This window comes from Callorhinchus milii, unplaced genomic scaffold, assembly GCF_018977255.1.
Source record: "Callorhinchus milii isolate IMCB2004 unplaced genomic scaffold, IMCB_Cmil_1.0 Scaffold30, whole genome shotgun sequence".
NCBI classification, from domain to species: domain Eukaryota; kingdom Metazoa; phylum Chordata; class Chondrichthyes; order Chimaeriformes; family Callorhinchidae; genus Callorhinchus; species Callorhinchus milii.
The window spans coordinates 1,182,621-1,202,415 of NW_024704771.1; the positions used below are offsets into that span (position 1 = coordinate 1,182,621).

The following is a 19,795-nucleotide window of genomic DNA, read 5'->3' on the forward strand; positions in this document are numbered from 1 at the left end:
CATAGGTACCCCCCCACAGTACCCCCCTACAGGTACCACCCCATAGGTACCCCCCCACAGGTACCCCCCCACAGTACCCCCCCACAGGTACCCCCCTCACAGGTACCCCCCTCACAGGTACCCCCCCCATAGGTACCCCCCCCACAGGTACCCTCCCACAGGTACCCCCCCCCATAGTACCCCCCCCACAGGTACCCCCCCAACAGGTACCCCCCCCACACCAGCCTCCCCACACACCAGCCCCCCCCTCAGGTCACCAGCACCCCTGCCCCCCCACTCCAACGCCCCCTCAGGTATCCTGCCCCCCCCCCACACCAGCCCCCCCCCCCCCACACCAGCCCCCCCTCAGGTCACCAGCACCCCCGCCCCCCCACTACAACGCCCCTCAGGTAACCTGCCCCCCCCCTCACACCAGCCCCCCCTCAGGTAAGCTGCCCCCCCCCCCACACCAGCCCCCCCTCAGGTAACCGCCCCCTCCCCCCCCCCACAAGCAGTCGCGGATTGAAGCGACCGACTCTCACTCCCCATCACTCGCTCACTCCCCCCCTCCAACCCCCGTTCAGCAATGGGGAGGAGAAGGGGGGGATTTAAAAGGCGACTGAAACAGGACAGAAAGGATCGCCCTCGAGAGCGCCAGCCGGCCGCGACCGGACGGGACGAGGGGCTTTTCTCCTGCGCCCTCGAACCGTCGGTTTCGCCCCGAAAACAAGTTGGCGTTCCTTTCCTTTTATGTTTTTTCTCCCCCCCTTCTTCGGCTCTTCCCGTCCCAGCTGCCGTGTCTCAACTGATCATCACCAACGATAACTACTACGCCAGGACCACCATCCAGCTCAAGTGCTTGTCCAAGCAAAAATACACCAAGTACATCAACTTCCGGTGGCTGAAGGACAACAAAACTCTCCTCCCCGATTACATCCTGTCCAGCGACAACCAGTCTCTGTTCATCCCCCAGGCCATGACCGAGGACTGCGGCCTCTTCACCTGCAAAGCTGAGTTTCACGGGATACTGGCGGTGGCTCATTACCAGCTGTACATCCAGGGTGCGTTTCGAAACGTCCCGATGCCTCCGATCGCCCGCCCGGCCGTCCGGAGCCGTTTCGGGGCTTTGTTGTGGCTCGCGGGGATAATAATAATATTAATAATAATAATAATAGTCCTTGCAATTAATACAGCACCTTATCACATCTTCTCGACGTCTCAAAAAGCTTCACCGAACACGCTGTAAAGCGAATCGACCGTATATTTGTGGGCGAAATGCAGCAATCAATTGTGCACAGCAGCGTCCCACACACACAAACAGTCGTGGATTGAAAAGGGCCAATTTATTACTGTTTTTGGTTTTGGAGGGATTATTATTAGGTGTGTGGAGTAAGGAAACTTGCCCAAGGTTTCGCTCTGCCTGGAATTGAACTCAGGTGTCTCGCTTGCGAGGCGAGTGCTCTAACCACTGAGCTACAGGCTAATAATAATAATAATAATAGTCCTTGCAATTAATACAGCGCCTCATCGCATCTTCGAGACGTCTCAAATGCTTCACCGGCTACAGCGGGGGTGAAACCCGGCAGCTGATTGCGCACGGCAGCGTCCCCCACACACAAACCGTCGCAGTTTGAGCGACCAAAGTATTATTATTTGTTTGCAAGGAGTTATTATCTCCCGGGAAAGTGATCTGGCAGTTGACTCACAACCGGGTTCCCACTTGCTGATGGTTAAACATTAAACGGGTGTGACCTGAGTAATGAAATGAACAATAATTTGCCCGAAATGTAAACCTGGGCCTCTCGCTTGCGAGACGAGGGCTCTAATCACCGAGCTGCAGGAGGTGTTGCTTTGTATCTCTTTTTTTAACTTCTTGACTAATTCGAGACCCACCTTCGACTGTGCTTTCGATCACCCTGCTTCCGCCCACCACCCCACCCACTACCCTCCACCCTCCCTGATCCCAACCCCCAGTTCGGGTCCGAAACTCTGTCCGTCCAGCCCCTTGGGACTTCCTCCCGACGTGAGAGGCACTTTTGCGCAGGTAATTTTGTTGTTGTTGTTTTTGTTATCACTGTGTGTGTGTGTATGTGTGTTTCCTGAGGTGCCTTTTTGCTTTTGCAACTGTTTCAGGCATCCTTCCCTTCTCCAGAAACATGATAAACATTGCCATCACGGGGTTGGGGTGTATGCTGGTCTCTGTTTGTTGCTTCATGCTTTCAACATCCTTCCACAATGGTGGTAAGTCAAGCGGGCAGTGTGTTTGTGTTTGTGTGTGTAAATGCGGCACAGTAAAACTCACTCGCACAAGTTGGGACAATAATATAATAATAATAATAATCTTTGCATTCGATACAGAGCCTTATCGCATCATTGAGTCATCCCAAAGCGCTTCCCAGGATCCACCGTAAAGGGAATCGACTGTATTTTGCGGGTGAAACGCGACAGCCAGTTGCACACGGCAGTGATCAACAAACAGTAGAGAAGCGAGTGATTCATTTTTTTTTATTGGTGGTTTCAGTTTGTGTCTATGAATCGCTTGCTCACTGACGACTCTTGTTCCCCCAGAAATAAAGCTCCAAATGTTCTTGCGGATTATGAGCCTTTTCAACATGTTAGCCTCGTTCAGTCTGCTCCTCGCAGCCATCGGTTACTGGATCTACGTCAATGGTAAGTCGCTTGAACTCTTATTATCCCTCCATTGTCTCCCTCAAGGCCTTTATCAAGACCGACCTCTTTGACTGTGCCTTCGGTCACCCTCCTACCCCCACCCTCCCTGCCCTCCACCCCTCCTGATCCCAACCCCCAGCTCGGGTCCAAATCCTTGACTGTCCAGCACCTTGTATAATGTTAATAATAATAATAATAATCCGTACATTAATATAGCGCCTTATCACATCGTTGAGATGTTTCAAAGCGCTTCAAAGAATATACTGTGAAGTGTAGTGACTGCATTTTGTGGGCGAAATGTGGCAACCACTCGTGCACAGCAGCATCCCACAGACAGTCGTGGACTGAGTGACCACATTTTTTTTTCCTTTTGACGGCTTATTTTACCCCCGGAAAGCGATCCGCCAACCGACTAACCGGGTTCCTACTTACTGCGAGGCGTGCGTGTAGAGTGAGGAAACTTGTCCAAGGTTTCGTCCCGCCTGGGAATCGAACCCAGGTCCTCTCTCGCTTGCGAGGCTGAGTGCTCTAAGAACTCCGCTGCTATTAATACTGCCTGGAACTGTTTCAACACAGTGCTCAAATAGTCAGCTAACACCGCTAGGATTCTCTCTCCATGATTTCACCAGATCCTTTCTACCTGCAGACTGGACTACCGAATCAGTGGGTCTTCTAATAGCTGCCCTCGTTTTAATCTTCATGCCCCTGGGGGTAATTATTGGGCAGTTTTGTGAGCTGTGTCATCGACTGTGGTCGAGTACTTGTAAGTATCGATTTCTTTCCTACTTTTTTTTAACCTTCCTTGAGAAGCTAAACGGCTTGTCCCACTGATTCCCTGTCACAGGGCAGATCAATTTCCAGATCCTTCGCACATGGTTTCATGCCCTGGCACCTCTCGTGCCACATTCCCTCTGCCCACCTCCTTGGCTGGGCTGGCACCACAACCACAAAAACAAATGATATTTACACAGCGCCTTTCACGTCGGGAGGACGTCCCAAGGCGCTGGAGAGTAAAGGGTTTGCACCCGAGCTGGGGGCTTAATCGAGAGGGGTGGAGGGTAAGGGGGGGTTGGTGGTAAGGGTAAGGTGGCTTTAAGGTGCGGTCAAAGAAGAAAGTCTTGAGCCGGACCTTGAAGGAGGAAAGGGAGGGGTACGAGGGAGGGTGGGTGGAGGCAGAGAGGCTGAAAATTTGACCGTTGGTGTGGAGCAGGTAGGCAGGGGGAACGTGGAGCACTACATCCATTGTTCACAGCTCCGAGGTATAAAAGATAAACAGTGTGGCAGCCTGGCTCAGTCAGCAGCGCTCTGACACACAAGCTTGTGGGTCCGATTCCCCCACATCAGAGACACGGAGCTCATAGTCGAGGCTGACGCTCCAGTGCAGTGCAGAGGGAGCCCTGCGTTGTCAAAGGCCCCATCTTCAGGTGAGACATTAAACTTGTTAGAAAATAAAATCAGCCAAATCTGCAAGGAAATAACGCTAATTCCTCTAACCAGATATGAGACTGTTTTATTATAATTCGTTCGTTATTCCCCAATATCCCGATGGGTCAGACCAAAGGCCGGTACAATCAACAGATCTTATAAAGAATAACACCACTATAGATATCACAAGTTCAAGAGTTCAAGACTGTCTTTCCAGCACACAAGTTTGATTCTTCATGCTTTCAGTCTTCTTGCTTACAGCTTTCAATCTTCCATCTGATATCCTCAGTCTTAGTGTTTCTAGTTCTCAGTCTTCCATCTCCCGTACCCTTGTCTTCGCAGCCCGGGACGGCTCCATCTTTCTTATCCTTGTCTCCGCAGCCCGGGATGGCCCCATCTCCCGTATCCTTGTCTCCACGACCCGGGACGGCCCCGTACACAAAGTTATCGGAACTCTTATACAACTCTTATACTCTCATCCAATCATGGTGCGGACATTAGATCACCGCACCGTCGAAATCATGCCGGGTTCACGTGAACACCTCATGGGGTGTACGTGCCTCACACACACAAACACACTGTCCTTGAGACAGTCCGTTCTCTCGTGTACGTGTAGGGAGTTTCAGTCCAGCTGCCCACAACACACTTAACTTAAAAGTTAACCCGTTCGCAACATCTATTATGATTCCAACATTATACAAAAAGTGTAAATTCTAACAGTCCCCACCTTGATACCGAATGAACATGAGGTATCACAAAACTACAAAAAGAATATAATATAAAATCAGAAAAATAGTACAAGGTCACACAACCTGGGAGGGAGGATGGTACTTCCAGGAGGCAAACTCTCTTACTGAGCTTTCTCTCAAGTTTCACAGCTCAGTCGTAACCAACAGGTTATTTCCAGTGACCACAGCCACAATTACTGTCGGTCCCAGTCCCTCTCCTTACCCGGAGGTAATAGGGGATTTCCCACTGACTGTTCGAACGCCCGAAAGTTACTCCATCACTTACGCAATTTCCACATCGACACACGATATATCAACATATTCGAATGTCGTTCACACGCACATCAGCGCACTTAAATGCCTGGTGCGATCGCCAGCGTACTCAAATGCCTGACAAGGAGACAATCACAAACTTCCTAGGTAATATAGTCAAATATTCAGCTTTAAAAACAATCAGACATGCAACATCATTAAACGTTCGTCAAGGCTTGATTGTACCTCCCTTGTCTGTTTACTGGGGAATCCTGCCGACTACGCCAAAACTGTTTACTGGGGAATCCTGCCGACTACGCCAAAACTGTTAGAAAATAAAATCAGCCAAATCTGCAAGGAAATAACGCTAATTCCTCTAACCAGATATCAGACTGTTTTATTATAATTTGTTCGTTATTCCCCAATATCCCGATGGGTCAGACCAAAGGCCGATACAATCAACAGATCTTATAAAGAATAACACCACTATAGATATCTCGAGTTCAAGAGTTCAACACTGTGTCTTTACAGCACACAAGTTTGATTCTTCATGTTTTCAGTCTTCTTGCTTACAGCTTTCAATCTTCCATCTGATATCCTCAGTCTTAGTGTTTCCAGCTCTCAGTCTTCCATCTCCGTACCCTTGTCTTTGCAGCCCGAGACGGCTCCATCTCTCTTATCCTTGTCTCCGCAGCCCGGGACGGTCCATCTCCCGTATCCTTGTCTCCGCGACCCGGGATGGCTCCATCTCCCGTATCCTTGTCTCCGCGACCCGGGACGGCCCCGTACACAAAGTTATCGGACCTCTTATACCAATGTTCATCCAATCATGGTGCGGACATTAGATCACCCGGTCAAAATCATGCCGGGTTCACGTGAACACCTCATGGGGTGTTCGTGCCTCACACACACAAACACACTGTCCTTGAGACAGTTTTGTAGGACTTTGTGGCGTCCTGTAGCTCAGTGGTTACAGCACTTTCCTCGCAAGTGAGAAGACCTGGGTTCAATTCCTGGGCAAGTCTCCTTACTCCGCGTGCCTCTGTTTGCCCAGCAGCGAGTAGGAACCCGGTTGTTAGTCGACTGGTGGATTGCTTTTCCCGGGGGGAATAACTCCTTCAAAAAAAAGTAATAAGAAATCGGTCACTTCAATCCACGACTGTCTGTGCGCAAATGCCTGCCGCGTTTCGCCCACAAAGCACACAGTCGATGCCATTTAACGCGTATCCTGTGAAGCGCTTTGAGACGTCTCGAAGACGTGATAAGGTGCTGCATCAAATGCAAGGATTATTATTATTATTTTGATATCTTATGGGTTGGCAGTGGCCTTGAACGATCAGATATCAGCCGAATGATGGTGTGTTTTGTTGCGTTCACAGGGATGCCTATCGTAATCGCCATGTTTGTGCACGTAGCTCTCATCATCACGATTATGTTGATCATAAAGAACTTTGAGCCCAGCAGTAAGTATCCCCCACAGCATTCAGGGAACTTTCCCTCCAACCATTTCCTTTATCAGTGCCCCTTATTCTCAGTTGGTATCAAATCCTGCCTCTGATTCACACTCTGTGGGCTCAAGGTTTGTGAGGTTTTTTGCTCTTGACTAGCCAAGCGAGAGGACCTGGGCTCGAATCCTGAGCCGGGCAAAACTTTAGGCAACTTTCCTTACTCCACACGCTCACCTCTGTGGACCCAACAGCAAAGAGGAACGCGGTTAGTCGATTGGCGGATCGCTTTTCCGCTGTGCGCAATTGGCTGCCGCATTTCAAGATCCTCGTCCTCACCTTTAAGGCCAATCATGGCCTTGTCCTCTCCTACCTCTCCTGACCTGTTGACTCCCTACCAACCTGCCCGCTCCCTCCGTTCAGCAGCCTGCTCCATGTCCCCCGCCCAACCCGCCCTACCATCGGTGGCCGGGCTTTCAGCCTCTCTACCCCCACACTCTGGAACTCCATCCCACGGTCCCTTTGCCTCGCTTCCTCCCTTGCCTCCTTCAAGGCCGGTCTCAAGACCCTTCTCTTCGACCGTGCCTTTGGTCTCCCTCCCAACCCTCTGCCTTCCCTCACCCCTACACCACCCTCCCCCCATGCTCGGGCCCCGAGACCTGACTGTTCACCGCTTTGGGACGTCCTCCCGACGTGAAAGGTGCTCTATAAATGTCATTTTGTTGTTGTTTTTGTTTCGCCTGCAAAACACACTGTCAATTGGTGTTACAATAGATTCTGTGCAGGGCTTTGAGACAACGATGACAAAAACAAAAACGTCTTGACAGCGTGATAAGGCACAACGGCAAAGGCAAGGATTACGTCAGACCTCACAGTCTAGGCCGTGGCTCCAGTGCTGTGCTGGGGGCGTGTGGGGTGGGACGTGGAGAGCAACTGCAACATCGAAGGGAAATGTTAAACCGAGATCCCATCTGTGCCTGTTCATGTGGATGTCAAAGCTGTGTGTCAGCCCGACTCAGCATAACCAGCAGGTTCCAGTGTTCATTCTCCACCAGAGGTTTAGCTTCCACTTAAATACATGACATGGGGTCAACTCCCACATGTATGCGGATGACACCCACCTCTATCTTTCTGCCTCCACCCTCAGCTGTCTATTGGCTCCTGTCCTTCAGAGGATTCAGTTCAAGATCCTGGTCCTCACCTACAAAGCCCTCCATGGCCTCGCCCCACCCTATCTCTGTGACCTCTTAACCCCCTACCAACCCGCCCGCTCCCTCCGCTCAGTCGGCTCTGGCTGCTCCACGTCCCCCGACCCACCCGCCCCACCATTGGCGGGAGAGGCTTCAGCCACTCTGCCCCCAACCTCTGGAATTCCATCCCCCAATCACTCCGCCTCACCCCCTCCTTAGCCTCCTTCAAGTCCCGTCTCAAAATTATGCCATCCGCCACCCCCCTTCCGCCCCCCTGACCCCAGCTCGGGTATGAAATGCTGTACACTGTCCAGCGCCTTGGGACGTCCTCCCTACGTGAAAGGCGCTATACACATGTAATCTTGTTGTTGTTGAATACATCTACACCATCAGATTCACGCCTTTAGGCATGTAAACATGTTATTCTTGTATGTGACCACAGAGGTATCACAGCTCAATTGGTACTTGACATATAATATCACCCAACAACTGTTAAAAAAGCAGACAGGATATCAGGTTACTATTTATAAATAGGGGGATAGAATACAAAAGTATTCTATGAACTTTATAAAACACTGGTTAGGCCTCAGCGAGAGACTGTGTTCAGTTCTGGGCCCCACACTTTAGGAAGGATATCAAGCCATTGGAGAGAGTGCAAAGGAGATTGAGCAGGATGGTGCCAGGAATGGGGGACTTCAGTTGTGAGCAGAGGCTGGAGAAGCTGGCACTACTCTCCTTGAAGCAGAGAAGGTTAGGAGGAGACTTAATAGGCGTTTTCAAACTTATGAGGGAATTCGATAGGGTGAACAGGGAGAAACTATTCCCACTGGCGGGTGGGTCGGTAACCTGAGGACACCGATTTAAAATAATTGTTAAAAGAAACAGATGGGAAGTGAGGAAAAATGTTTTGGCCTTCTGTGCTGTATTATTCTATGATTCTGTGATGATAATCCACGCATGTGGTTTAGTGCCTTATCACGTCTTCGAGATGTCTCAAAGTGGTTTCACAGAATATACTGTAAAGTGAATTGACTGTATGTTTTGTGGGCGAAACACAGCAGCCCAATTGCCACAAACAGTCGTGGATTGATTGACCCATTTAGTGAATTTAGTGACCAGTTTATTATTATTTTTTAATTTACATTTGGGGGGAAGGAATTATTACCCCCAGAAAAGCGATCCGCCAATCGACTAACAACCGGGTTCCTGCTCACTGCCGGGTAAACAGAAGCGTGGAGCAAGGAGTAAGGAAACTTACCCAACGTTTCGCCCGTCCCGGGAATCAAACCCAGGTCCTCTGGCTTATGAGGCGAGGGGTCTAACCACTGAGCTACAGGACTCCAGCAATACCAGCATGAGTTGCAGTTACGGGTCTGATTTAAGTTTTATATTAAAATGTAAATCTCATCGCTAATTTATTGTCTTTCAGAGGACGGCTGTAAAGCCGAATGGCCAGTGATTTATAAGCTGGCAGGAGCTCTGATCATACCAGTCGGGTTTGGTGCGATTATCCAGGTGTACAGTGAGTATATCTGCGGACTAAAATATCTCTTTCGCGTTTCACCCGCAAAATATTCATTTCACTTTACAGTATATTCTGTGAAGCGCTTTGAGACGTCTCAACGACGTGATAAGGCGCTGTATCAAGTGCAAGGATTATTACTGTTTTAATTGTTATCTTCCATTTTCTTTAAAGTTATGGATTTTAATAATAATAATTATTATTCGTAATTGGAATTATTTATAATTAGTGGAGTCCTGGGTTAAAGCACTCGCCTCATAAGTGAGAAGACCTGGGGTTCGGTTACCGGATGGGATAAAGCCATAGGCAAGTTTCCTTACTCTATACGCCTCAGAATATACTGTAAAGTGAAGTGACTGTGTTTTTTGGGGGCGAAACGCGGCAGCCAATTGTCAGGGGAGGGCAGGGGGTGAAGCAGGGAGATCGAAGCACGGTCAAAGAGGAGGGTCTTGAGGTGGGTCTTGAAGGTAGCGAGGGAGGGCGTGACACTGAGGGACTGCAGAATGGAGTTCCAGAGGGTGGGGGCAGAGTGGCGGGGGGCGTGAAGCAGGCCAGAGCCGCTGAGCGGAGGAAGCGAACAGGATGGTAGGGGGTTAGGAGGTCGGAGAGGTGATGGGGGTAGGGAGCAAGGCCATGGAGGGCTTCGAAGGTGAGGACCAGAATCTTGAACTGTATCCTCTGTGTGATGGAGTCGGGCGAGGATGGGGGTGATGGGGTCACAGAGTTTGGTGTGGGAGAGGACACGGGCTGCAGAGTTCTGGATGATCTGCAGCCTGTGGAGGGAGGAGTTGGAGAGGCCGACCAGCAGGGAATTTGCGTAGTCGAGTCTCGAGGTAATGAAGATGTGTATGAGGGTCTCGGAGGCCTATGGTGTGAGACAGTGTCGGAGCCGGGCGAGGTTGCGGAGATGGGGGAAGGCAGAGCGGGACATGGCGCAGATGTGGGGTAGAAACGACAGCTGAGGTCAAACGACATCAAGGTTCCAGACCGGCTCAGCGAGGTGAAGCACCACCAAGGAAGGAAACTTGGTTTCGCCCGGCCCAGGAATAAAACCCAGGTCCTCTGGCTTGCAAGGTGCGGGCTCTAAAGCCACAGGCCTCCACTGTCACCCTGGAGCCAGTTAAGCTCCGAAGAGACCCCACAAGGAGGATTGTCATGACTTGGTTGTTATCAGCAACAAAAATCCTTTTGACGCAGCGGCTTAAGAGGATTTTCCAAGGCGTCAGGGATTTGCACCCGAGCTGAGGGTTGGGATCAGGAGTGGGGGTGGAGGGTGAAGGGGGGATGTTTGGTGGGGTGGATGGAAGACAATTGAAAACGGGGTTGAAGAGGAGGGTCTTGAGAGGTGCCTTGAAGGAGGTGAGGGAGAGGGCGAAGTGGAGGGACTGTGGGATGGAGTTCCAGAGGGCAGAGCGTGAAGGGAATTATTTGGGGAATTCCACCTTCTTTCCTGTCTTCAGATCACACCTGAAGAAATTCCTCTTCTACCTCCCACCTTAAGTGTAAGCTTCTTACATCTAATAACACTCATGGTGGATCGCTTTCTGGGGGGTGGGTTCAAAAAAATGTGGTCACTCAATCCACACTGCTGCGCGTTTAGCCCACAAAATACACAGTCCCTACACTCGATGGTATATCCTGTGAAGTGCTTTGAGACGTATTGAAGACGTGATAAGGCGCTGTGTCAATTGCAAGGATTATTATTATTATTATTATTGTTAGGAGAGGCCAGGAGAAATCTGCTGCTTGGGGTAGAGTTGGCTGGATTAACCTGTATTTGTGAAGCCTGTTTTGTTGCTATCAACAATCAGGAGTTGTGCAACTTCTGTTCTGACTCAAACAGGGGAATCACATCATTATATCAACGTGATCTCCAGATAAGCTTTTCTCCTCTTGCCCCCAACTCTCCAACCATCACAGTAACAACCTTCTCTTTAAACAAGGCCTCGTGTCCTGGGCTTTACACACTTACTGTTAACTCTGCTCCAGTCGTTAATAACCCTCTGGGTAAAGAAAACCGACCTCTTGAAATCGGGGTGTTTGGCTCGCCAGATTATCTCCCTGTCTCATTCCCCCTTCTTTCCTGTCTTCAGATCACACCTGAAGACCCTCCTCTTCGACTTCCCACCTCTCCCTCCCCGGCTTCCCCTCAAACCGTACTGTTAAACATTTTGCCCACAAATACACAGTCAATTCACTTTACAGTATATTCTGTGAAGCACTTACCTTCCCTCACTTCCGCAACATCGCCCGACTCCACCATACCTCACCCCTCAGGCCACTGAAACTCTTGTTCATACCTTCATCACCTCCAGGGCAAATGCTCGGCCTTCCCAACTCCTCCCTCCACAGGCTGCAGATAATCCAGAACTCTGCCGCCCGTGTCCTCTCCCGCACCAAACTCCGTGACCCCATCTCCCCCACTCTCACCCGACTACATTGGTTCCCTATCATTCAGAGAATCCAGTTCAAAATTCTGGTCCTCACATACAAAGCCCTCCATGGCCTCACCCCACCCGACCTCTGTGACCTCCTAACCCCCTACCAACCCGCCCGCTCCCTCCGCTCAGCTGGCTCTGGCTGCTCCACTTCCCCCGACCCACCCGCTCCACCATTGGCGGGAGAGCCTTCAGCCACTTTGCCCCCAACCTCTGGAATTCCATCCCCCAATCACTCCGCCTCACCCCCTCTTTAGCCTCCTTCAAGTCCCGCCTAAGACCCTCCTTTTTGACCATGCCATTGGCCTCCCCCTCACCTCCCTCCCCCGCACTGATCCCAGCTCGGGTTTGAAATGTTGTCACTGTCCAGCGCCTTGGGATGTCCTCCTGACGTGAAAGGCGCTATACACATTTAATCTTGTTGTTGTTGTTGTTGATAAGGCGCTGTATCAAATGCAAGGCTTATTATTATTATTAATATGATTGTTGTGGTTGGGAGAGGCCAGGAGAAAGCTGCTCCTTGGGGGAGCTGACTGGATTAACCTGTGTTTCTGAGGCCTGTTGTTTTGTTGCCGTCAGCCCAAGATTTGTGCAACTTCGGTTCTGACTCACACAGGAGATCACGTCATTATATCGGGGTAATCCCCCTTCTCGCCCCAACTCTCCAAACATCACAATAACAACCTTCTCTTTAAACAAGGCCTAGTGTCCTGGGCTTTACACACTTACTGTTAACCCTGTTCCAGTCGTTAATAACCCTCTGGGTAAAGAAAACCGACCTGGTATTCTTCCCTCTTGAAATCGGGGTGTTTGGTTTGCCAGATCACACCTGAAGACCCTCCTCGTCGACCTCCCACCTCTCGCTCCCCGGTTTAACCTCAAACCATTAAATGCTTCCCCTCAAACCATACCATTAAATGTGTCGCCCACTTAAGGCGCTGTATCAAACACAAGGATTATTATTTTTATTATAACAATAATAATTCTTGCATTTGATATAGCGCTTTTCATGTCTTCTCGATGTCTCAAAGCGCTTCACAGAATAGACTGTAAAGTGAATTGACTGTATATTTGTGGGCGAAACGCAGCAGCCAATTGCGCACAACAATGTCCCACAAACAGTCCTGGATTGAAAATGACCAATTTATTATTGTTTGTTTTGGAGGGATTATTATTAGGTGTGTGGAATAAGGAAACTTGCTCAAGGTTTTGCCCTCTGCCGGGAATTGAACTCAGGTGTCTCGCTTAGGAGGGAGGCTGAAGGCACGGTTGAAGAGGAAGGTTTTGAGACGGGTCTTGAAGGAGGCGAGGGGGGTGGGGGGCCAGGCTGTGGGACGGAGTTCCGGAGGATGGGGGGCAGAAAAGCTGAAGGCCTGACTGTCGATGGTGGGGTGGGGAGGGCGAGGGCGAGGGGGGAGAGCGAGGGGGAGGCGGGGTGATGAAGCAGGCGAGTGCCTGCAGGACGGAGAGAGCGGACGGGTTGGTCTTATAGTTCGTTCTGATTATTTCTTGTCCCTTTCTTTGTAGGAAACGTATCAAGATACTTACAAAGAAGTAAGGTAATTACGGCCTTTAATGATTGCAGCTCACAGTCTAGGCCTACGCTCCAGGCCAGCGGTGGGGGGGGTGGGGGGTGGCGGTTGTTGCATGGTTCAAGGCGCCGTCCTTGGGATGAGACGTTAAACCTCACTCCCGTCTGTCTCTACCTGTTCTTCAAGGTGGTCGTTAAAGATCTCCCGTGGCACTAGTCGAAATGAGAAGAGGGTTTTTCTCTCTCTCTCCTGGTGTATTGGCCAACACTCCCCCAAATAAAATGAGCCACGGCCGGTTGGGAGACATTGCTGTGTGAAAATTCCCCTCACACTTTGCCCTGCCTCCCCACCATCAGCCTCTCTGCACCGCCCCCCCCCCACCCCGCCCGAACTCCATCCCACAGTCCCAGTCCCTCCACCTCGCTCCCTCCCTCGCCTCCTTCAAGGCACGTCTCAAGACCCTCCTCTTCGACCGTGCTTTCAGTCGTCTTTCCCCCCCCACCTCCCTGCCCTCCACCCCCCCTCCTGATCCCAACCCTCAGCTCGGGTGCAAATCCCTGAGTTGCACAACTCCTGGTTGTTGATAGCAACAAAACAACAGGCTTCACAAATACAGGTTAATCCAGCCAACTCTACCCCAAGCAGCAGATTTCTCCTGACCTCTCCTAACAATAATAATAATAATAATAATCCTTGCAATTGACACAGCGCCTTATCACATCTTCGATACGTCTCAAAGCACTTCACAGGATATACCCTTGAATGTCGTGACTGTGTATTTTGTGGGTGAAAGTGTGGATTGAGTGACCACATTTTTTGGAACCCCCCCCCAGAAAGCGATCCACCATGAGTGTTATTAGATGTAAGAAGCTTACACTTAAGGTGGGAGGTAGAAGAGGAATTTCTTCAGGTGTGATCTGAAGACAGGAAAGAAGGTGGAATTCCCCAAATAATTCCCTTCACGTTCTGCCCTCTGGAACTCCATCCCACAGTCCCTCCACTTCGCCCTCTCCCTCACCTCCTTCAAGGCAGGTCTCAAGACCCTCCTCTTCGACAGCATTTTCAGTTGTCTTCCACCCCCACACCACACACCCTCCCCCCCATCCTCCACCCCCCACTCCTGATCCCAACTCTCAGCTCGGGTGCAAATCCCTGACTGTCCAGCGCCTTGGGATGTCCTCTTAAGCCTCTGCGTCAATGGGATTTTTTTTGCTGACAACAACCAAGTCATGACAATCCTCCTTGTGGGGGTATAAGTGGGGTCTCTTCGGAGATGAACTGGCTCCAGGGTGACAGTGGAGGCCTGTGGCTCAGTGGTTAGAACCCTCTCCTCGCAAGCCAGAGGACCTGGGTTCGACTCCAGGGCCGTGCGAAACCTTGGGCAAGTCTCCTCACTCCTCACACACATACACATACACACACACACAAGTGCGCTTCTGTTTACCCAGCAGTAAGTGGATAACCTGGTTGTTTAGTCGGTTGGCGGATCGCTTTCCGGGGATAATAATCCCTTCAAAAAAATAATAATTTGATCACTTCAATTGCCTGCCGTGTTTCGCCCACAAATATATAGTCAATTCACTTTACGGTCTATTCTGTGAAGTGCTTTGAGACGTCTGGAAGTTCCTACTTATTGCTAGTTAAAACAGGGGCGTGTGTGTGTGTGTGTGTGGGTGTGTGTGTGTGGGCGTGTGTGTGTGTGTGGGCGTGTGTGCGTGTGGGCATGTGTGCGTGTGTATGTGGGCGTGTGTGTGTGTGTGCGCGTGTGTGTGTGGGCGTGTGTGCGTGTGTGTGTGTGGGCGTGTGTGTGTGTGTGGGCGTGTGTGTGTGTGTGTGTGGGCGTGTGTGTGTGTGTGCGTGTGTGTGTGGGCGTGTGCGTGTGTGGGCGTGTGTGTGTGTGTGTGTGTGGGCGTGTGTGCGTGTGTGCATGTGTGGGCGTGTGTGTGTGTGGGCGTGTGTGCGTGTGTGTGTGTGTGTGTGTGGGCGTGTGTGCGTGTGTGTGTGTGGGCGTGTGTGCGTGTGTGTGGGCGTGTGTGTGTGGAGGCAGGAAACTTGCCCAGGGTTTACTCCCTGTCCGGGAATCGAACCCGGTCCTCTGGCTCGGGAGGTGAGGGCTCCCGCTGTGGAGTTAGGTCGAGTCGCGGCCTGTAACGTCCCCTCTTCTTGTTGATCGATTCCCCAGTTAAATTTCTTCGAGATGGAGGCAGATGAACCGAACGAGCAGTCTGAACACGAGAGTGAGCCTGAGGCTGCCGAGCCAGCAACAGCGCCAGAGTGATACCCTCACCCCCCCCCCCCCCATAATCACAGAGGCCTGGAGTGAATTGGCTGAAGCCGCAGCCTACAACAGTGGTGCGGAGGGATGTTTCAGGCCTGTGTTAGCTGAGCGTAGGTGAGGGGTGGTGTATTGGGGGGGTTGCTGGGGGGGGCATAGGCCTGGGGTGTGAGCAGCTCCGAGGCGTTGGACTGAGCACGATACGATACGGGAGGGGGGGTGGGCGGACAACAGGTGTGAACAAGGGAGAAGAAAGCAAGGAACACTCACACACACCATACACACTCATACACACACACACACACACACCCAACAGCATGTACCCACGCAAACACACACAAACACGCGCACACACACGTATCACAAACCCAGACACTTTCCCCGTCGGGAGGACATCTCCACAACAACAACAACAACAACTTGCGCTTACACAGCGCCCTTCGCCCAGGGCAGCGTCCCGGAGCGCACGACAGCGGCGCAGTCTGACCCCGAGCCCCGGTGGGGGGAGAGGGAGGGAGGGAGGGAGAGAGGGGGCAACACGTGTGAACTAGGGAGGAGAAAGCAAGGCACACACACACCATACACACACACTCATACACACACCACACACACACGCACATCACACCCACACAGCACGTACCCACACACATGCACACATCACAAACCCAGACACTCATGCACACACACATTCATACACACAGATGCACACACACTCATATCCCACACACAGACACACTCATACACACCACAAACACACGCACACACACACACACCAATCACACGCATATACCGCACGCATACACAGACACAGACCACACTCAAATATGCACACGCGCACGCAGACAAACGCAGACAAACGCAGACACGCCGCACACCAGATTGGATGTTTTTCTAGGGTAAAAAGTTTGCCAGAAATTGCCAAGTCGACTCGTTTATTTTATCCACATTATTTTCATTTGTTCGGCTCGCTGTTTGTTGGGGATTGTGTCTCCGTCTAACACGGGGGTCGATCTTCAGTAACTAAAAGCTGATTCCTTCCTGTGTGAAGGGGCTCTGGTGTGTTTGCTGACATACTGCAGCCTGACTCAGTCTGCAGCGCCTCTCGGCCTCGGAGTTGTGTGGATTCAAGCCCCGCTTTGGGAACGTGAGCTCGGCTGTGGTCTTGGCCTGTGCTCCAGGGCAGCACTGGGGTGGGGGGATGTGCTGCGTTGTCCGAGTTGCCGTCCTTCGGGCGAGACGTCAAAACCGAGATTTCCGGTCCAGGTTCAGACGGACCTTAAAGAAGCCACAAAGCCAACGGAAAAAAGAGAGGGGAGTTCCCCCCCTCAGGCCCTCTCTCTCTCTCTCTCTCTCACCTGGGACCTGACCGACAAATCCCCCAAATAGTCGTGGCTTGAAAATGATATGAATCAAACGAAAGGTTTGACTGACGGGGGTGTGTGGTGGAGTGTGGGGGCGGGGGGTGTGGGGAAGGGTGGGGGGGTGCAAAGGCGTGGGGTGTGAGCAGCTCCGAGGCTTTAGACTGAGCACAATATGATACATATCCATACAGAACCTTTCCTCCACAACAACTTGCGCTTACACAGCGCCCTTCACGCAGGGCAGCGTCCCGGAGCGTATGACTGGTGGAGTTTGACCCCGAGCCCAGGTGTGAACTGGGGGAAGAAAGCAAGGAACATACACACACCATACACACACGCTCATACACACACGCTCATGCACATACCACACACACCATACCCACACAGCACGTATCCACGCAAACACACAAACCAAGACACTCATACACACAGATGCACACACACACCCATATCCCACACACAGACACACACAAAGCATGCACACACCTACCGACTCGCACGCATACACCATATGAATACAAACACGCACCACACTCAAGTACACACACAGATACGCACGTGCGCAGTCGCGCGTGAGTATCTTGGGGGGGAGAGAGGGAGGGAGGGGGCGGGAGGTAACCGTGACCACCATCAAAGAGTAAGGTCTTCAGGTGGGGTTTGAAAGTGTGGAGGGAGGGAGAGAGGGGTAAGGCGGAAGGATTGAGGGAGAGAGTTCCAGAGCTTTGGGGCGCAGTGGCTGAAAGCACGGCCGAGCGGAGGCAGCGAGCGGGTGGTGGAGGGTGTGGGGTGTGGGGGGGGTGGGTGTTGAACAGGCCGGTGCGGTGGGGAGGTGCGAGGGAATGAAGGGATGTAAAAACGAGTGTGAGACGATCTTGAAGTCGATCCGTTGGGTGATGGGGAGCCAGTGGAGCCTGGCGAGGGCTGCACCTCAAGCTGCCTCTCTGTCGGCTGGACACACAAACTAGGAGCTGGGGGGGGGTGAGGGGGCGTTTGGGGTAAGACCTACCTCTTCGACCGCGGCCCCACCATCTCACCCAGGATCAGTGCCAGGCTCCGCCAGTGTGAGGCGCTCTGAGACACTACCCCGTGTGATGGGAATGTGTATAAATGCAAGTTGCTGTTATACCCGGAAGGGTTTGGGAGGCAGCGGGCAATGGGTGTGAGCTGGAGAGAAGAAAGCAAGGAACGCGCACACGCACTCATACACACCACACATACACACATTGCACACACACTCAAACACACACACTCATACACCCAAGCAAACACACACATACACACTCATACACACTACACATACACATTCATACTACACACTCATACACACAATGCACACACGCAAACACACACACATACACACAATGCACACACACTCATACACACAATGCACACACACGCAAACACACACACACGTACACACATACGCACACCACACACACAGCATGCATGCACCTACCCACACACACACATACACCACTCGCGCACACACATACCAAACTTAAACACATATGTGTGCACATACGCATGAACGCATGCAGACACACACCAGATTGGATGTTTTCCTACGATAGCAAGTTTGCAGGAACTCTCAGTCAAATTGTTTTATTCACCTCATTTGCATTTGTTGGTTTGTTGGTTGTCAGCGATTGTGTCTCTGTCTAACGTGTGGTCGACATTCAGTAGTTAAAGTAATGATTCTGCGTGAAGGGAGTTGTGGGAGTTGCCGTCCTTCCGATGGGATGTTAAACAGAGTTTTTCCGGCCTGCGTTCAGACGGACATTAAAGACCCCACAAAACTTTCAAGAAAAGAAGAGGCAATTTCTCTGTCTCTCTTTCTCTCTCTCTCACTCTCTCACTTTCTCTCTCCTGGTGTCATTGGCTTTGTGGTTCATTGCAAAACCCCTGTAAAATACACAGTCACCGCCGTGATTCACCCGTGAAGCACTTTGAAACGTCCTAAGTATCATAATAATAATAATAATTAATAATCTTTGCATTTGATACAGTGCCTCATGGCTTTGCATTGGTGAGAGGTGAGGAAGGCAGATGGGGTGTTTCTGTGAGAATTGCGCAACACAAGTAAATGTCAAGAGTTCATTTGCATTAACTTCCTGAGAGAGAGGGAAAGGGAGGTAAAGAGAGAGGGAGAGGTAAAGAGATGTTGTCATAAGTGTAAGTGCAAGACAGAGTGTCAGCCAAATACATCGATACAGACGGACCAAGAGAGAGAAAGGGAGAGAGAGAGGGAGAGAAAGAGAAAGGGAGAGAAAGGGAGAGAAAGAGAAAGGGAGAAAAGAGAGAAAGAAAGGGAGAGAGAGAGGGAAAGGAAGAGAGAGAGAAAGGAAGAGAGAGAGAAAGGAAGAGGGAGAGAAAAGAAGAGAGAAAGGGAGAGAAAAAGGAAGAGAGAGAGAGGAAGAGGGGGAGAGAGAGAGAGAGAGAGAGAAAGACAGAAAGAGAGAGAGAGAGAGAAAGAAGGATAGAAAGAGAGAGGGAGAGACCAGAGAGGAAGTATAACCGAGCATTTAAATCAGAGAGAGAGGGGAGAGGGAGAAGTTGAGGGGAAGTGAGTTGAAGGGTTTCTGAGCCTCAGTCGCTGCCCTGAGATGAGGCTCAGAGTGCGGGAGAGGGAGGAGTGTGGAGGAGAGGGGGGGAGAGAGAGAGGGGGGAGTGTAGGGGAGAGAGAGAGGGGGGAGTGGGGGGAGAGAGAGAGAGGGAGTGGGGGAGAGAGAGGGGGGGAGTGGGGGGAGAGAGAGAGGGGGAGTGGGGGGAGAGAGAGAGGGGGAGAGGGAGTGGGGAGGGGGAGGAGAGGAGTGTGGGGGGAGAGGGAAGAGGGAGAGGTGTGGGGAGAGAGGGGGAGGAGGAGAGGGGGGTGGGGGAGAGAGGGGAGTGGGGGGGAGAGGGAGGGAGGAGTGGGGGGGGAGGAGGAGGGTGGGAGGGGGGGGAGAGGGAGAGGAGGAGTGTGGAGAGGAGGGGGAGTG

The 19,795-nt window shown here is 51.5% G+C and overlaps 1 protein-coding gene and 1 long non-coding RNA gene across 2 annotated transcripts in view; both read left to right on the forward strand.

Moving 5' to 3' along the window:
* Positions 1-3,251: 3,251 nt before the first annotated feature.
* On the forward strand, positions 3,252-15,444 carry LOC103171731. Its single transcript, XR_006085847.1, has 4 exons — positions 3,252-3,412; positions 9,119-9,211; positions 13,177-13,208; positions 15,364-15,444. It is a non-coding gene; the product is annotated as an uncharacterized LOC103171731 (long non-coding RNA).
* Positions 15,445-17,970: 2,526 nt separating this feature from the next.
* The window catches only part of LOC103172594, a 15,282-nt gene continuing 13,457 nt past the window's right edge, over positions 17,971-19,795 (forward strand). Inside the window, exon 1 of the mRNA XM_042344759.1 lies at positions 17,971-17,974. Within this exon, the coding sequence (XP_042200693.1) occupies positions 17,971-17,974 (4 nt within the window). The remainder of the gene's footprint in view (positions 17,975-19,795) is intronic.